Below are 18,528 nucleotides of genomic sequence, written 5' to 3'. Positions count from 1 at the left end.
ATTTACCATTAAAAGGTTTTGCTATATCAGTGTTCCTTTAATCAGGGAAGTCTTAAAAATTTATTCTAGGTCAAGCATAAATTTTAAATTACTGCCCTAGCACTTTACAGGCTGTTATGATATTGACAAGATTTATAATTTTTTAATTCAATAAAGATTAACAAAATAAACGTAGCAGTAGCTCTTCATTCCATGATATTTTCAGCTTTTAATTTACATTAAAAGACAATGAATAAAATTATTAAGTAACATATTTTTTTATGTGGACTTTTACTGCTACTGTTTACTATAATAATAATGAACATGATAGTCTCCACAACCCAAAATTCTACTGCTAGGAATTACGCTTTCTCACTAAGGTTTCTGTGGTTTAGTTGTCTTCATCTAATATTGATATTTGGTACTTGGATGTAATTAAGAATAGGGGAACCATTCTCAGAATACTATTCCAATCCATTAGGCAAATTTTCTCACTATGATATGAAAATTTTCATCTACTTAATTAGCACACCTACTTCTTCCAAGCCTAAGTGCACCTAAGCTATGTTTTATGATGGCCCAAGGAAATAAGAAAAGAAACCACAACACATCAATTACGCCTCCACTCAACTGTACAACTATTTTAAAATGTGTGAACAGTTAAGACAAAATTGAAAAATTACCATAATAGGCTTTTGACACTTCCCTGCTTAAGCAAAAATTAATTCTAACTCCCTGTTTTTATGCAAAGCCTTTATGATTTCTCTAATCTCGAGTTCCCATGACAGGGAAACAATACTTTCAAGTACAAGAGTGTAAGGCTTGGCATCTTCTCTTTTTAGTTATGCAGTTTATTTGATGGAAGTCTAAACCGCTAAGCCTCCCTTTGTGCTTAATTTAAGCCATCCTCAGTGGAAATACAAGTTAATTTAAGTAAAATGAAGTTTTAGGAAGAATGTGTTCTTTTGCACAGAAAGCTTGACTAAAGCAAAGTTTTTTTTAAAATGCAGCATCTGTTTCCTGAATTGCTCTAGAACCTGTAATAAAAATGAACTAAAAAGAAGCAAAATTTTGTAAACGCTAATTTCATGTGTGACACATTATAAACATAAAAACAGTCTAATGGATTAATCATTTTACCAGTTTTCAGTTTCATCTCGCATCATGCACGAAGACACTCTACCAATGTAATGAATTAGTATATTCTAAGTGTAAGACATTAAGAATCTTCTGCTTTATTAATGGTGACTATTATTAGAACCTACTGCTTATGTTACAGAAGTAAATCAGCTATATTGCTTGTATACACTTCCATACGCAATAAGGTGTGTGGATCACATACGAAATTCATGAGTTATTTCATACATTTCTTTGCCCTGAACCACATTTAAAGTATTCGTACATCAGCTACTATAATACAGTAGCACATGGTGTATTATGATGCCTACAAACCTATTAAGGTCACAGAAAGCTTGTGCATATATTTAGTCTATTCCCATGTGTGGCAAAGGTATATTATTTGCATACCATTATGCACTGAAAAACCTATTCAATTATCCCCACTGGAGACAACTCACCACAGTGACCTAAATACTATTCGCTGTTCCAGTATCTGAGGGAACAGCAAATAAATGGGACCCAGTGCAGACAAATCCAAAAAGACTCAGAACATGTAAGAATCCAGGCTTATAAATGACAAATGCAAATGAATGCAGAGCAGTGTATCACAAAAAAATCTCACGGAAGCAAAGAATAATGAAAAAAGTGAATTATAAGCTTAATAGAGGGCTGGAATGTTGAGAGTGAAAATGGCTGGAGAGATAATTTTAGCAAAAAAGCTCTGACATTAGCCAAGCTTATTATGACCACAAAGGACAGCGAAGAGTCTCAAATCACAGAATTCACTTTAAAATAACCTCCTTACATTTGCAGTGGCAGCAGCAGTTCTAGTATCAGCTGCCCAAAACAAAGTGAGACAGCTACTGATATTTTATCTATGGCACTGTGCAACAATTCACGTGACATTAGCAACTGAGACCCAAGGGACACGTACGTATTGCTGCTTCAGGAACAGCTGCAATATCGTGCATACTTTCTGTAATCACATATAGGTACTAATATGCCATAATTGTCCTCCTCATTTATATTCCCCCTGTAATTACAATATTTTGATTAAACATTTACCAGCTCTACTCACTCTCTTTTCTAGTTATCCTTCCTAATTTTCAATATAGCCACAAAGAAGGCAAAATTATAAATAAAGTATCTTACGTACTTTGTGCAGAAAGTCAGAAGAGATTAATGTAACAGTCCTTTATGGTCTTAGTCTACAAATCAGAATCTCTTACTGTTAACCTCGTTTTGCTTTTTGCCAGCACAGTACGTGGTTTACTTTAAGCTGTAAACATTTTTGAACTCATCTCTCTATAAAGCTCTGAACACAGCTACAGCACGACAGAAACAGTAACTACAAAATCACAGTTGCGAGCAGGTTGTAAAGCACAACAAAAAGGAATCATGGCACAATCTGTCCAAAGCCAAAACAGAGACACAGAAAGATCAGTACGGCATATTGAAAGGTTTGGGCATACAGGATCTTCAAACACAGGGATGATTCAGCTGAAAAAAACACTTTTTTTTTTTTTAATATAAGAAATCTAATAATTTTTAGAGTTCATGTTCAGATAGCTACTATCAACCCTCCAAATGCAGTTATTTGAAGTTCAGATGAGTAAACCACAAAGATCTACAGCACTCAACAAAGCTTGACATGTTACAGTCACTTCCTGGACCTCTTCCTTCATTTTACATTTTAGATAGTGTTTATTAAAAAGAAACGATTACAGGGATTACCTCTCAAAGATGCTGTAGATTCAACCTGGCACCTGTAACAATGATAGCTACTACAGAGCCAGGGTACCTTTTCATGGATTTTGTAACAGTACAGCTGCTATATGCTGGTGGGTATGAAACTGATGTCTCATAATCCACGAAATGGATGACACTACATTCACATATAATGCCTCGTATTACCAGTATGCTCAAGGGCAAACTGGACAGTCCCATGATATGCACAAAAGCCTTAAATTTATTTCCATTTCAACCTTCCAGAGTAACAAGTATTTATACTCTTACGTGCTCATGAGAAAGATAAACAAACATTTTCTGGGACTATACATACACTTTATCAATTTTGGCTGATACTACCTGTTCTAGCTGGCTTCAGAAATTCTGTAGTCATGCACCCAGCCAGGCTGAAAAATGCCTTTTTTTTTTTTTTTCTAAAGCAGTATTTTTCAGCTCATTGCTGCGCTTAATGAGCACAGGACTCTTAACAGGAATGGGTGAGAGCAGAGTGTGGCCACTTGAGGGGCAGCCCCTAGTTAAATTACTCCAAGCTGCCTGTCAAACTGATCTCCCATCCTGTGCCGAAGAATAAGGAAGATACAATGCCAATCTTTAAATATGAGGGTTTTCATAGGTCAGGGAAAGAGAAAAGAGACACGACCTCAGAAAACCTGAAGTTTGGTGCTATACTCCTTTGTCCAAACTGCAGGACCTGTACAGCCTAGAATAGTCATTCTGAAAACACTACACCAGTTGCATCCGTTTCTGCTATTGCATCTCTCTGAAGAAGTTATTATTTTTGAAGGAGAGTATGATCTAGGGGTTACTATCATCTTGCTGGGTGCCACTTCTGTGAAGAAGCAGTAAATTTACATTCCAAGACATGACAGCAGAGACTGGACCCTATGGATGCCCAGACAAGCTAATAATGTGCACGCACGCCAAACAGAACATTTTGACAGTAACTGCTCAACTATCTGTTCTTAACAGAGCTGTGTAATAGGAAAAAAAGAGGAGATAATTTTATTGTTTTTAAAATATACTTTGGTTTCATTTTTTTAAAAAACGCAAGGAAGGAGGTAAAGTTATATTTTTTCACGCAGAACAGTGAAGAAATGATGGACCATGCCCGCAACATTTGTGGCAACAAAAAGCTACCACCCATCTCCAATGTCTCAGGGCAGCTGGAACAGGCAAAGGTTCCCCTTCTTGGCTTACAGAAGATGTTCAGTGTGGTATTTCTAGTAGGAAATCGTTAAAAACAAGAACCCTACAGCTGACTGTTCAGGTTCCTCATGCAAGATACCTTTCAATGCTTTTAGTTATTCAATCCATTGTATTCAGCTGTAATGTGAAGAATTTAATACCACATTCAGTTCCCCTGTAATGCTTGGTCAGCAACAAAAACACTTGCACTTCTTTTCTGGCTCTGCTGAGCAGTGTTGCGTGCAGACGAAGGAGCTCCCTATGCATGAATATTTTGGTGGTCTATCCTTACAGAAATGAATTTTCTCATAACTACTGCTAAATTTTTTAAGATTTGGGAGGCAACATTTGAAAGAAAAATAATTCTAAGGTACTTACTGTGTCTTGAAGACTAAGAGAAGAGCTTTCATCTAATATTTCATCTTAACAAAGAGATAAAGAAGCAGAACTTTCCCTGTGGTTGAGAAACAGTAAAATAATGACCCTAGATAAGCAGAAAGTGATCACCCACAACAGTCCTTTAATGAGAAGATGGAAGAACAAAGACTGCTTTACTAGGTCTCTGCTTCCAGAGGGTTTCCCTCATGCTCAGATGAAAACCACAGCAAAACAAAAGCAGCTGTGCCTTGTCTGTAAAAACAGATCATCAGTAATTTACACTAACTCCACATCATTGTATTCTGTGATTGGAAAGAACTAATGAGAAAAACAACAGCAAATCAAAAAAATTACAGTTTAAATCTTTTACAAAAATACTTTATGCTACACACAGAAATACATGCTATTCAGGAATGCTAAAACTTTGCTTATTAGATTTCATTAGGCTAACATGCTACTTCATTTCTGAATAAGAAAAAAAAAAAAAAGAGAGAGAGAGACACAATATTGTGCAGACTACTGGCTTACATATGAACACCCTGAACACCACCACTGACTCTGCAGTAGCTCACTAGATGAAAAAATGCCTGAAAATGTTTCTGGTTTAATGTTTTGCCACCAAAAGATAAGTACCGTCTAAAACCAGGTCAAGATTATGTTTGGTGATTTCTTGGGAGTTAGTCAGAGAAACAGGCAACTATTCCAGTCTTAATTTATTATTTATAGAAAACAGTACTATCAAAATAATTAAACATTAATTCTCCAGATTTAAAAGTACACATTACATACATTACGTGACTCACACAGCCAGACTCTGCTACTCGCAATCTTTTAAATCAACCTTAATTTTAGAAGTAATACTATAGAATGAACTTCAAAGCACCTATATGCACCAAATGGCAGAGCGCTGGCAGGAATATCTCTGCTGCTCTATGACATATTTGGTGGTTGGCAAAACCGTGCAGTAATAGCTTGAGCACTGAGTTTTCTGCTAGGTAGCATTCAATTTAAATGAAGTAAAAAAAAAATAAAATTAAATAACCTCTTGCAACAGTAAGAGAAATTAAACCCACATGCTGTATATAATTTAAGGAAAGAAGCAAGTTCTTATTTCCTGGATAACATCCAGTCATGATTCCACTTGAGCCCACTTCATTAAGAGTGCTAAAATGCGAGCAAACCACCTCTAGGTTACACAATTCACAAACCTATTTTTAATACAGAAAAGGAATTGAAAAAAATAATCTTAGTAAAACATATTAATTTCTAACTACTATAGATCCCAAGTGCCCTAGACGAAGAAAACCCAGACCAGCAAAATGCGTAAAGCACACCTGGATTTAGTTCTGCACATGAAAATAGTCAGAATGCCTGAGCCCCAGAAAGGACTTCAGGTCAGCTTGTGAGGAAGAGGATGTCGACAGATTCCCATGGCACGCACCAGAAACAGCTTTTCTCACCTCTAGTCTGGAACAGACAGACATGAACTCTGCCAGAACGGGCTGCTGTTCTCCATATACCCCAAAGTGGCCACGAAAAGTGACAATGGTAAGGGGACGACACTGTCTTCAGTATTTTGATCAGAATTGCAAAAGTAAAGCCTGACCAGGCAGGGGTCCTAGTGCAAGGTGAACATGACACAAAGCTTTTTGTTGAGTAGCCACATAATGTATTTTGTTAAAATAAAACTAAATTACAAAATGAGAGTACTTTCTAATCTTTGGTACAAATATTTCAATTTTTAATCACCCTGAAAAAAATCAGTTCTGACAAAGAAAAACAATCCAGAAAAGATGTGTGTCTGGGCTAACAGGTACAGCAAAATTTGGACCTTTTGATGAAAGGTCATATTTTATCTCTGACATCATCTAGCTGAATACCATGATCAGAGTTTTAAAAAGCAAGCTATGCTTTAAAGTTATTTTCAAACACAGCTACAGGAATGGATTTTCATGGAATGTATAAATAGCTGTGTCTAAAACTTTACACATCCAACCTGACACGTCTAAGTATCACAAGTTGGGTTTGAACCTCTTAGCCTGTAAAGACACAGTAAAGCATATCAAGTATCAAAGCACTTTAAAAACTTTTAATAAGTTATTATCCATAAACCAAAATTACTGTCTGCATCAAAAATATCAAAATCTGGGTAACTGCTGTGCTATTAAACACCCCACATACTTGGCCGAAGTTCTGAACACCACTACTAGTTTTTATAAAACATAAACAGGAACCAAGACTCCACCACCAGCACAGGTGTAGCCAGCATGAGAGGACCTCCTGAAACATAACTGCCAAAGGGCAGCTACAGGCCAGTGGGCAAGGCACCACTGTGATCCCTGAATGTTCAAGTTATACTTTCAAGACTGTATCAGCATGTGATGGGTTAATTTTCATATCGAGCAATTCACAGATCACAAGCCACATAAAATCACTTTAATTTAACGTTTGTGAAAACATTTAAGTCTGAGAGCTAAAACTGTTGTATTATAGATAATCAAATAATACTTCAAAAAAATCTATACAACATAGTGTTCTATTTTCTTAATACTGTTTCAACAATTTCTGCCACACACTGCTGAAGAAAACCTCTCTCAATTAAATCAGTGTGAAACAGGAATAACATCAACAAATGCAATAAACTAACACCCCTCTATTATATGAGAATGAGGCCCCAAGAATGAACAAAAACTAATCCTCTAACCAAAAGGATATCTTTTTTTTTTTTTTTTTTTTTGGGGGGGGGGGGGGTGAGGGAGGGATGAGGAGGGCAAACTTGTTACAGAAGCACAGAAGTTATGGAAACAAAAAGCCTCTTGCAAGACTTAATACAGAATTGCAGCTCTACAGTCATGTTACAACTCTGGAGATCCCCCTCTCATCATCTTTCTTAAATTTCTTACTTAATTTCCCTTATTGTGGACTGCAGTCAACAGCCTCAAACTAGACTGGATGTGGCAACCCCCTAACATCCTCTGAAGAGACTCAGCAAAGCTAACGGTGCTCACGCGGGTTGCTCAACTAGAATCAGGAATAAACACACATATTACTCAACAGGGTTAGCATGATCTGCCCAGTAATCTCCTGTGATTACAGAAGGTATTTTCCACTGAGGGATCTACAGGGAGGCTACAGAAAGGCACTGGTTAAAAACTCTAAAAAAACCCCCAACAACTTAACACACACACCTCCAAAAGGAAACGCAATCTAATTTAATTAGAAATTACATCTAACATCCCATCCCCTCATACATTCCTCTACAGGAGAAAATACCTAGGAACTCTTATTTATAAGTAAATGTGCATCTGTAATTCATGTCAAATTTTAAGTCAATTGTGCGTGCAATCGCCACTATGGGCTGGATCTTAGTTTCCTGCAATACCATCCTGTTTTAATAGCATATTAACTTATCTGCTTAATATTTTACAATGGACTAAAGTAAGTATGCAACTTCACTGTGGTCTGAATTTGCTGTTTCATTTTGTTTTCAATTATAACAACACCAGGAGATTTGGCATTTATCCACTGAAATGTGCCTCTCGTCCATAAAACATTCTTCCATCAGTAAAACAGCTGTAACAACTTAAATCTCTTCAGTATCCTAAATCCCAGTTAGTTAAAATACGTTAACGCATCATGACATTCAGAACATAAGCAATGGCACTAAGGTACTTTTATTAAAATACCTTGCTGAATTGGAAGGCCAGCAATGAATATCCTTTATGATAAAAGAAAACAATCTTCTCAAACGCAGTTTCCCCTGTTCTTTCACCAGACCTGTTTCAACTAAAGATAAGTGCAGAATTAAAGTAGTTTTTCCTTTTTCTGCCCCCTTCCCTTTTTTTGGCCTTACTATTCATAAACTTGATTCCAAATAGCTGCATTGTATGCATGGCTGTGCACAAAGAACCTCATTAGAAAAGCTGTCTTATGTGGGTGTTCCTCTGAAAGCTTAACTTTTGCCAATTTTTCCCCAAGTTTATATTATGAAATGCATTCTTTTACCAAGCAGTAACAGTTTATTTCAATTAAAAGCACCCATTTTTCCTTTTTGTTTTTGAAAACTGAGAAAGCTACTTTACTTACAAATGTCTGATTTTAATTTGTGTCTAAAAACTAGTGGCTTAAATGATAGCATTTGTTTTCATTCTGCTATTTAATTTCTTCACATTTGTCTTTTTAATTAACCATGGTCTAATGCATTAGATGTAACACATTTCTGAGAGTTAGAACTGTGAACTTTATAGGGTTGTTACGCTTTTGTTTTTATACTACTATAATAATAAATAGTTCCTAGTGCTATAAAGTTTAAGATCAATCCCAAAATCAGATTCTGCGTCTCCTTTCATTAAACAGTTTAGATGTACCAAATCTGAAATTTTCTTGTGGAATAATCAGATTAGAAATCAAAAGGTTATTTCTGGTCATTAGTATAATATTTTCTAAAGTACCAGAGATTAAGCACTCAAGAGAACATTAGAAATCACATATAAATGCCCAAGGAAAGCTTGCAAACTTTTAGTAGTGTTCAGGAGAATAAATTTACAGTGAAATTTGGATAGAATTAGTGGCCATGTTGGTTGCTAACTGTAACTAAAATGTACTTTGGCATTATACTGATTTAGGACACCTGTCTATGATTGTGAAATTTTGATGTATATTCATGCTATAAATATAAAATACTGATGCCTTTATTTCTGCCTAGAGGTAAACAAAACATGGGTTAACACGAAAGAAATCTTGCGTATGATACAGAACCAACAACAAAGGCCCACGCTAAACCACAGGGATTACCCGTTTGGATAGAGGATCGTAACACCACAAATACTATTCACTAGTTTTACTCATTTTTTATTTCTTGTAATTTCTTTCTTTTTTCTTAACGCAAAAAACACTTGCTCGTAAAACTTACTATGGCCCTTGCACTGTGTCCCAGTTGTCACAGGTCCCTCAGAAATGATACATTATGATCTCTGCAGTACTCATTCACCAGGACACTGATGCAGAGAACACTTAACCGGCAACAGCTCCTAAAGGCTATAAAAGGGCATCGCCATCATACATCACCAGGGCATAACGCCCGACTCCCTGACACTACAGCTACAGTGGTCATTTTATTCTGTTTCTTTACATCAAAAACATTTGCAGTTCTGTTGGGTCTGGTTTGCTGCCTTGTGCAGACCACAGCTCTATACTACTGGTAAATATGTTTAGCAAACAGATAAGAGCACATAAAAACAGATTCTTGCCTTTCCACAGTGCAAGATTCTATTGCAGTATAACATACAGTAGCCAAATGAACCCTCTGTGGTTATTACCCACCTAATGTTGTAAAAATACTACTATGACATTTCGTCTGGTCGACCATCTTAAAGGTTAATTCCGTTTCCTATTTGAGATTTTCCTCTAGGTGAGCCATTCCATGCACTTTCTATTTACTGATTCCAAACAACCCCCAAACTGTTTCATTGCTCACTCTCACTGTTAAGAACATATTGACTGGCTGCCTGCTCTGCTGTTTAATTCATTTATGCTGAGAGGCAGGCATGAAGACAGAATTTTAAATGTGACATTTGCAGGCTGTTGGGTCATTTGAAGCTCTGACAACACCAGGGAGTTCCTGACATACAAACTGGTCCTGATTTCCAATCTTCCATGTTCTGAACACATCAGAGATTCTTCCTGGAGGTGCAGATTTCAACCAAAAGTTTTAAAATCCCTTGTGTTTACATCTTGCAGAAAAGACTTGTACACTTTAAAGTTCTAAAATAAAGCTTATGTTTCCTTTAAGGTAAAACCAGCTCTGCCGGCAGCGTGCAAACGAACTGCTTAAAAACACTGATTGACAAAGGTATTCAGAAAGATCTACAGTAATAATTAATACTAATAGGATTTTGTAAGCCACTTTGACATGAAGTGGACTTTAATTTGTTCTTGTTGATCTTTAAGCATTCAAAAAGAGTCCGATACCACAGCTTTATCTAGCGTTGTCTATCTGGCTCATTGCTACTCTGATCAACACAAAAAGTCTCAGTTTTCAGGCTGTAAGCTTTATCTCAAGGCAGTGAATGGACTGTACCATTTTATCTTCCGTGATGAAATGTTGTTATCTTCCCCAAATTTCAGGTCAATTTTTCAGACCATACCTGATTACCTGGAAAATTCCATACTGGCAAGGTACCATTAGGAAAACAGTTATCTGATCTATTCAGTCATGACTTAGGAAAAATATAGTTACTTCTCCCTGAAGCAAGTCTCATGTCTACAAAGTTTAAAAATATTTTTTTTAATAGAAAATTCCAAATGACTGCAACAGAGTAGGTGTTTGTGCTTTCTCTAAATCATCACCAAGCAGGGAGATGCTAAGTCTCAATACTCATTTTTTACAGTATATCACAAGTTTTATGTATATTATTTGGCCACGAGTGTTTCCATGAAATAGGCAGAGCCACTGTGGCTAACGGCAAAGAATAAGGCGGCACATGAATATAGACTGGGCATCTAATCTACCAGCAGGTCAGACTGAGAATCAGACCTTGAACTTTTAAAAACGAGCAAGAAGGGAGTACAGAATCTTCTGTACAGGAAAGATTTCTTCCTCCTCCTTGCCATAAATTGGAAGGGGAAAAAAAAAAGGGGGGGAGGGGCACGCTATAATAAAAAGTGTAGCCTTCTATTCAATCTCAGCTCAGATGTCCACATCATCCCTCATTTGTTTACCTAAATCAATGGAAGAGTATTGATTATAAATAAGGACACAGTCAGAAAGCACAATCTAGGTGAAATCTCGACCTCTGGGTTTTTTTATTGTGCAAAACAAAAAGGAAACAAAAAACCCTGTGCAAAGCAGAAAGTATGATGACACTGCTATAGTTACAAATAGAAACAGTGATAATTCAGAACCGAATTAGGAGGGGAGATTGTTTTCCCAACTCAACTCACCACGACAATTATTCCACAATAATGATTCTATACTTTGGCTGCTTTTTCAGGAAAGGGAATATGATTTAGGTCAAGATGCAAATTTGAAGTAGTTAATGTACTTTTTTTACTTTTATATCAACAGACACAACAATTTTAACAGCAACCTCCGAAGTGTTAACTGTGTCATACAGCAAGCATCTTTCCTTGCCATGCTCTGAATAAGACTTTTATAATTTAATAGTTGTCATCTGAACAAGAATATGTTGCTTTTACATACTTCCAGCATGAGGACATTGATTCTGTGTCACCTAGAAAAGCAGTTTAAGTATTACAGACCTTGTTTATTCTCAAAGAAAATATTTACATCAGAAAGACATACCTGGTGTATTATCTGAGCTACAGGAAGTTGTTCGGCATATTTTAGTGGTTCCGTTTCCAACTCATCCTTTGGAAGCCTGGGAAGAAAGGAAGTTAACATTTATCAAAGTTAGTACAACATTTACCAAGTTAAATTGCTGGAATGTAAGTTTCAGGTATGTTACTTTTAAAAGTATCATATCTAGGAGGTTATTTTGCTTAAGATGAAGAAAAAGTGCATTTTAAGACTTTAATTGAATATATTTCTTACAAAGTTGACTGACAGAGTAAATTCATAGAAAACAGAAATCAGTGTAACGTTGTGAATTTTCTTCCTCGACCAAAACACAAATTTAGCAGCAGAAACCTAAGAAAACCTTTAAATTTAGTTTCAGGCAAACAAAGTGCTGGTGAAAGCTGGATTGAAATCCCCACGGAAAAGAAGTCTTATGCATTTACAGAGCAGGTTCAGCGCTGCTAACAATACAAGCTTCTTTACTAAATCCTGCCAACATAATTCAAATATGACCATTGCAAAAGGCCAAGAGGTATTATTCAGCATTTCCCATTTTTGCTGCAAGTGCAGATCAGTGTTAGCTGCGGTAGAAGTTCAACATCACAAACATTTGTGCATTTGCCAGCACAGTGGTGTGTACTACTGGTTTCAAAAAAGCCAAAGAACTAGTGTGAACAAAAAGAGAATACTTCACAAAGAAAATGCATCACATCCCTTTAAACTCTGAATAAACTGTAGTTGCAACTGAATCCATATCAGAATCCATAAGCAGTCTCTTAAAAGGATATTTAAATGATAGTAAATTAATATGAAAGCATGTTTTAAACCCTTCAACCATAGTGCTTTCATCTACTGGAACTGCACAGCATGTGCTACATTTTCAAAGTATCATTCAAGGTTCCATCAGCCATTCCTCAGTCTTTTTGAAGAGTTCTGAATATAGGAATTTGAGTAATATGACAAGACAAGAAGGGGGGGGGGAAGCCCCTACAAAAACAAGGCCTTTCTCTAAAGTTAAAGCAGAATAACTTTAGATAAAAACTGTGTCCAAGACATTATTTTCCAGGTTCAAATCACTACCTTATACCCATTCTAGTAAAAAATGATTAATGCTTGCTGGGTTAATTTACCTGCAGACTGACTGTCAGGTAACAGCCAAAAACTACATGCTCAGTCACTGCACTGGGAGTCAACAGGCTGTCGTAAGGGAGACGACAATAAATGCACATCTCTTCCTTTCTCCATTTCTGAATTTGTTGCAGTTTGAAATGCTTTTAATCTCCAAATAAGAGCCTGAATACCCAGAAATTTGTAACGAACAGAGTATGAGGAAGTAATGAAAATCTTACTGTATAAGAAATCTAAAAGCAGAGAATGAAAGAAACATGGCAGTACTTCAAAAGACCACAGTGACAGCCCATCTAGAACTGTTTAACGTACTTAAGAAAAATTAAGTCAGCAAGCTCTTAATTACTGAAGCTGGTATACTGGAAAAGCTCATTTACTTATATGATTTTTAGAGGTTTTGGACCATTATGGCAATGACGAATTTGTACTTAAAACATGAAATATACTGCCATTATAGTCCAATGCAACCATTAGAGCTTAGGGTGGGCTCAGCAACTCCACCACAGTGTGCAGAAGGAACCTTTCCACTCGTTTCCTTTCTGCTTTCTACCATTTGCGGGGTCCTGACTGGCAAACATACCCTGTATAGCTAGCCACGGTCTGTGTGAATCTGGGATGGCTTCTGCTCTTCTGGGAGCCTGTTAGCTGACACAACACCTTGATTTATGGATACCACCTATGTAAAGGGGTTTCTTAGCCGTAGTTCTAGATATGAAACCACTGTACACAGAACAAAATACTCATCAGTATCTTGAACACTTATCTCTTCACAGGGATGCTGCAAATCTTTAAAAAAACCCAACCACCCAGTATCTCAAATCCCAAAATTAAATACTCGAAGCTGCAAGTAACAGCTACAATTATTATAAACTGAAAGTTTGCAGAAGAGGGAAAAAAAAAAAAAAGAAAAAAAAAAGGCTTGTCTGTTCTATCAAGGACTGTGCATATTTGAAAATGTTTTCTGTCTAGACAGCATCAGCATTCCCTTGCATACCCAAACACTCTCCTTGTCGATTGCAGAAAAAAGACCTTTCCAAATATCAAACAATTAAAAAAAGGTAAGAAAAATTATCAAAATAATTTTGAGCCTTAGGAACGTTTACTAAAAGAATAAGAAGGGGAAAACAGAATAAACATGTATTTTAAACTGATTAGATTTAAATTGAAATTAGGCTGACAGGAGCCTTTCAACATCAAGAAAGATTTTTTTAGTTTTTTCTAATTTACTTTCCGAAAAAAAAATCAAGTCCACTGAACTACACTACATTTTGTATATAAATTATAAGTTATAGAATACATAGCTGCACATTATAATATATATACATACACATGTCAACATATATATACACACCACAATATGCATACATGCACACACAGGTATTTTAAATTAAGAGTTCAAAACTGTTCTCTCAAAACTTTTGCTTCAGTGCTATGAACAAAGTCTACAAAAGAGAGTATTGATTCTTCTCTCCTGCATATAAACCTCCTCAACTGGATGAGCATGTATCTCAGTCTTTTATATCAAACTACAAAAATTAAAGCATGGAAACTCAAAACTCTTGACAAAAAAGATGCATGAAGTGTTGCCCAACTGTACGCTTTACCTGGAGCAAGTCATAAACTTGAGCCAGCAGGTGTAATAAAAGTGTATCAATAAACTTTGTACATTTAAGTTTTCTAAATAAAGAGCAAGAATAACTCACAGTACCTCTGCAAATTTGACAATAATAGCATAGTCTTCATAATCATGATACTGCAATGGCCTTACTGACTTTGATCATTTTTTTTTTTTTTGCCTGAATTCCTAAGCATACATATGGCTTCACAAAGTTTTTTCTAAATGCTTTGTTCCCAACTCTTTCTCTGATCAGCTCTCAGAATATTTCAACCCATTTTCCTAGGGTTAGTCTCATCTGCTACTCACGGTTCTGACCAAGAGTCTTATCTGAACTGTTTTTCTATTAGCTGTTCATAGCTATTTATACATTGGAAAATTAAAAGTATCAAATACTAGTGAGTCTTTTTAGCTAAAAAAACCAGAATTACCCTGAGAAGTTATGTTGTATTTTAATCAAATAGAAGTAAAACTTCCATGAGAAATCCACACTTTTTGCTGATTTATCTTTCTCATTTTCCTATCAAGTGATGATACCGATGTCAGAAATTGAACTCCATGACAGAGTGTCTTCCAGGCCTCAGTTTTCAAGTACTTATATACAGTCAGTTTGCAAAATGCTTCAAAATGTCCAGCATGCTAAGTTCTACCAGTATAATACATCAGTTAGGCATACCACTTTCAGTACTCATTTTAACAGATATAAGCAATATAAATTCTTCTGAAGAGAACTGTTTTACTATGAAGGCTCCATAGGTCAGCACAGAAGATGTTCTGCTTCCTCCTCTTTTCCAGGGTGGAAGAAGAGAAGGGTCAGGAAAAAGACTCCATTACAATCATCCTGACTTTGCCCCTCCTTTTCACAAAGGGATGCAAGTAATTTGGTTACTACTCGCCTTCCAGAGATAGTTTACAGATGCCTGAGCTGTCATTCACTTTTGTTCAAAACCAGTGATGTCGGGGGGGGGGGGGGAAACAATTTTAAAAAATTCTCAATTGATCGAATTTGTGCTCAAATCATGTGTGGCAATTTGAGGCTGTAATTTCACAAAATTAGTTGGTCTCACTGTTTAGTTCATTTATATTTGACACTTAAACCTTTATAAAATTAAGGGCTAATTTGTTGTAACACAAAATCCTTTGTATATTTAATTTCTTTCAAAACAATCCTATTTATTACAAAAAAGTCATTTTTCATCAATTAATCTTCCAGTAAGAAATGGTCCTTTCTGTCTCAATTGAGCATGATAGCAGAGTGCTGCCAACAGTGCCAAAGCAAGCTAACACAGTGGCATATCAGCATATATGGCATCACGCCTGACAGCTGGTAACGTAAAACGTCAGGAGATCTTGATTTTCAGGGAGAAAACTAGAAGGAAACATAAAATCAGAAGAGAAGTGGGAAGCAGTAAGAGATAGAAGAGGAGGATCTTGAAAAATTCAATTTAGAAGTTATTTTTATACTGCCACTGTGATTGCTCTTAGATGATGGAAAGTAAGCATGAAACAGAAACTGTGGAAAGTGAAATCTAAATCCAGTAAAATGTGTCAAGATATTTAGTGAAAAATCTTATTTATTCTTTATATTTGCATGTTCGCTCTTACGGGAAAAATTCTGAGAGAATCAACGTGTGCTAAAGAAAAATAAATCCCTAGCATCAATAGGTGGCACATTTTGCCACAAGTGCTAATCTAGCCTACAGTCTGCTACACAGAATAGCTGCAGTGGCTCTAGGGCAGAGACATATTTTATCTCATGCAAGTATTACAAAAATACAGGGGAAAAAATACCAACACGTGATCACTAACTGGTTTGCTCATGGCAGAAACGGGCTGTTAAAGACACTTCAAGAAAGAGAAAAGTCTAGATAACAGGACAAGCCATAAAACCTGGCACTCTGGGCAAATACAAACATTCAGTAATCGTATGTGGCAACAGGACTACGGCAAATACTTCTTTCTTCCTACAGAGTCTCTAGATTTGATGGTTTGGACAGGTCACATTCTTTCATGCACAGGTAATACCACACCTCTTTGAAACTACTGGTCCTTGATGATAAATCCTAATACATAACCACCTCTCTTGGAATTTACACAAAAACAAAGAGCGTGAACAGGGTATCAGAGACAAAAATGCATTATGGAAAAAGGGGTTTGGGGATTACCTTCTGTATTTCCTGTGGATGTACATGACTCACACTGCTCCTAAAGTGCAGCCTAGTTTGACACAAATTCTACATAGTATGAATGAAAAAGTATGAACAAACAGAGCGTCCTACTTCTTAGAAGTGGCTTGAAAGCAGAAATACTGCAACTGATCACAGTCAGTATGTGACCAAAGGATGCAAAAACACAGCAGTGGCCTAAATCAGACACCCCAGACAGAAAGGTTGAAATTATAATCTAAATCTGTGTATAGCACTGATAATTTTATTGACTGTAAATACATGAACATGCTTGCATCTGGCAATAAAGAGAAAACAAAATACCAGAACTTTATGCACCACATCAGAAAAAGTTATTAGGTTTCCTATTAAGGAGAGGCTGAATGGGCTATATCAGGTTTGAGTGAACAGTTTTTAAAATTGGCCATTGAGAAATTTATCTACCATATCCATACTACAGAAGATTTAGAATTAGACCTTGGATTAATGCCAGGTACTTGATCTATCATCTAAATCCTACCTTCACACATATTTAAGACCAGAGTATGTTTAAACAACAGAAACACTAATGTATGTGGAAAACACCAGTGCTTGAAACAGATGAGATCATGGTTAACTCTGCTCTTCTCCAAAAAGCATGCTAATCAATCCTTTTCTTGTATTTTAAGGGCATGCAAGATTTGCCTATAAGCATGTTTACCAAGTGGATAGTCACAAAGAAAAGAAGCAAACACTCGAGAGCATAATCATTCCAGGGAACTTCCTCACATCTCTTTCATGGCATCAGTTTCTTCTAAGGATCAAAACAAGTCTTTTGGCTACTTAAGAAGCCATTCAGCATACACTTTGTTGCTGCAACCTTTGCTCAGATGAGTGTGGATGCCCCCCTCTAAAACCCTGTTATACCTAATAATGCAAACAACTTCACTCAGTACCACAGTACTGAGCTTTGGTAAGCTGGACAGCTGGCAGCTTACCTTGGGAGACCTTGCAGGACTGTCTAGCAGAACACTAATGTGCATCTTTTGCAGTTCATTGCTGTGGAGTCTGGAAGTCATGTCTTTGAATGGGTAAGCGATTAGTGCATGTTCAAAGATGAGGAGGGAGTTATGTCTACAGTAGAAACACACAGGCATTTCACAAATACAGCTAAGCACACCAAGATTCTTTGGTCCACAAAAGCTGTGGCCTCTGCTTCATGATGCTTGGAGAGCATAATACAGCAGGCGGCATACTATCAAAGATGGCTTAAAAAGAAGATTGTACAAAAATGAACAATACAATATGAAGATAAAGAAAAAAATAAATTGAAGGCAAAAATTATCTTTGATGCAATGAAAACCTAAATCAGTGTTAGACACAATCAGATTTATAATTACCTGAAGAAGGAAGCTACTGACATGCATTGAAAAGAAAAAAAGTATTACTTCAGTGTGCTGGTCTTTACAGAGAAACAGTCCTGTAGAATAAAACAGCAAAGCATCTTATGGTTTAGAAATGCAAAATACTTTCTGTAATCTGCATTTATTTTCAAATAATTGTGATGGATTTTGACCCAAACTAGTTGTACAGATTTATTCTTAAGAGTTTAAAGAAATATCTTAAGTCTCTGAATGCACAGTGATTTCTGTTAGACCTGATCATAAATGGGTCTGCTGATGTTCCCAGACTCTGCCAGACACATTGAGCTAAAATCTGTTGCTTCAAACTGGATAAAACCAGACTGTAACAAGTGTTTCCTCTGCCTTTCTGTGATCCACACATAATTTCTTATCTAAAAAATTCCAGGTGATTAACCTTTGTCAAGCCACATATTCTTAGCCATGCCAAGATCCTAAAAAGAGGTAATAGAAGTCTATAGTGTTTTAACCAATATTGTCTCTCTGTTCTTTTCAAGCCAATGACTTTTGTCA

The 18,528-nt window shown here is 36.3% G+C and overlaps 1 protein-coding gene across 1 annotated transcript in view; it reads right to left on the bottom strand.

Moving 5' to 3' along the window:
• PIGK (phosphatidylinositol glycan anchor biosynthesis class K) overlaps window positions 1-18,528 on the bottom strand; it is a 68,322-nt gene that overhangs the window by 11,214 nt on the left and 38,580 nt on the right. The window contains exon 10 of the mRNA XM_055815391.1: window positions 11,714-11,789. Within this exon, the coding sequence (XP_055671366.1) occupies window positions 11,714-11,789 (76 nt within the window). The remainder of the gene's footprint in view (window positions 1-11,713; window positions 11,790-18,528) is intronic.

This window comes from Falco peregrinus, chromosome 10 (assembly GCF_023634155.1).
Source record: "Falco peregrinus isolate bFalPer1 chromosome 10, bFalPer1.pri, whole genome shotgun sequence".
Classification (NCBI taxonomy): Eukaryota; Metazoa; Chordata; class Aves; order Falconiformes; family Falconidae; genus Falco; species Falco peregrinus.
Note: the sequence above shows the minus strand (reverse complement) of the source record. Positions and strands in the feature narration are given on the sequence as shown.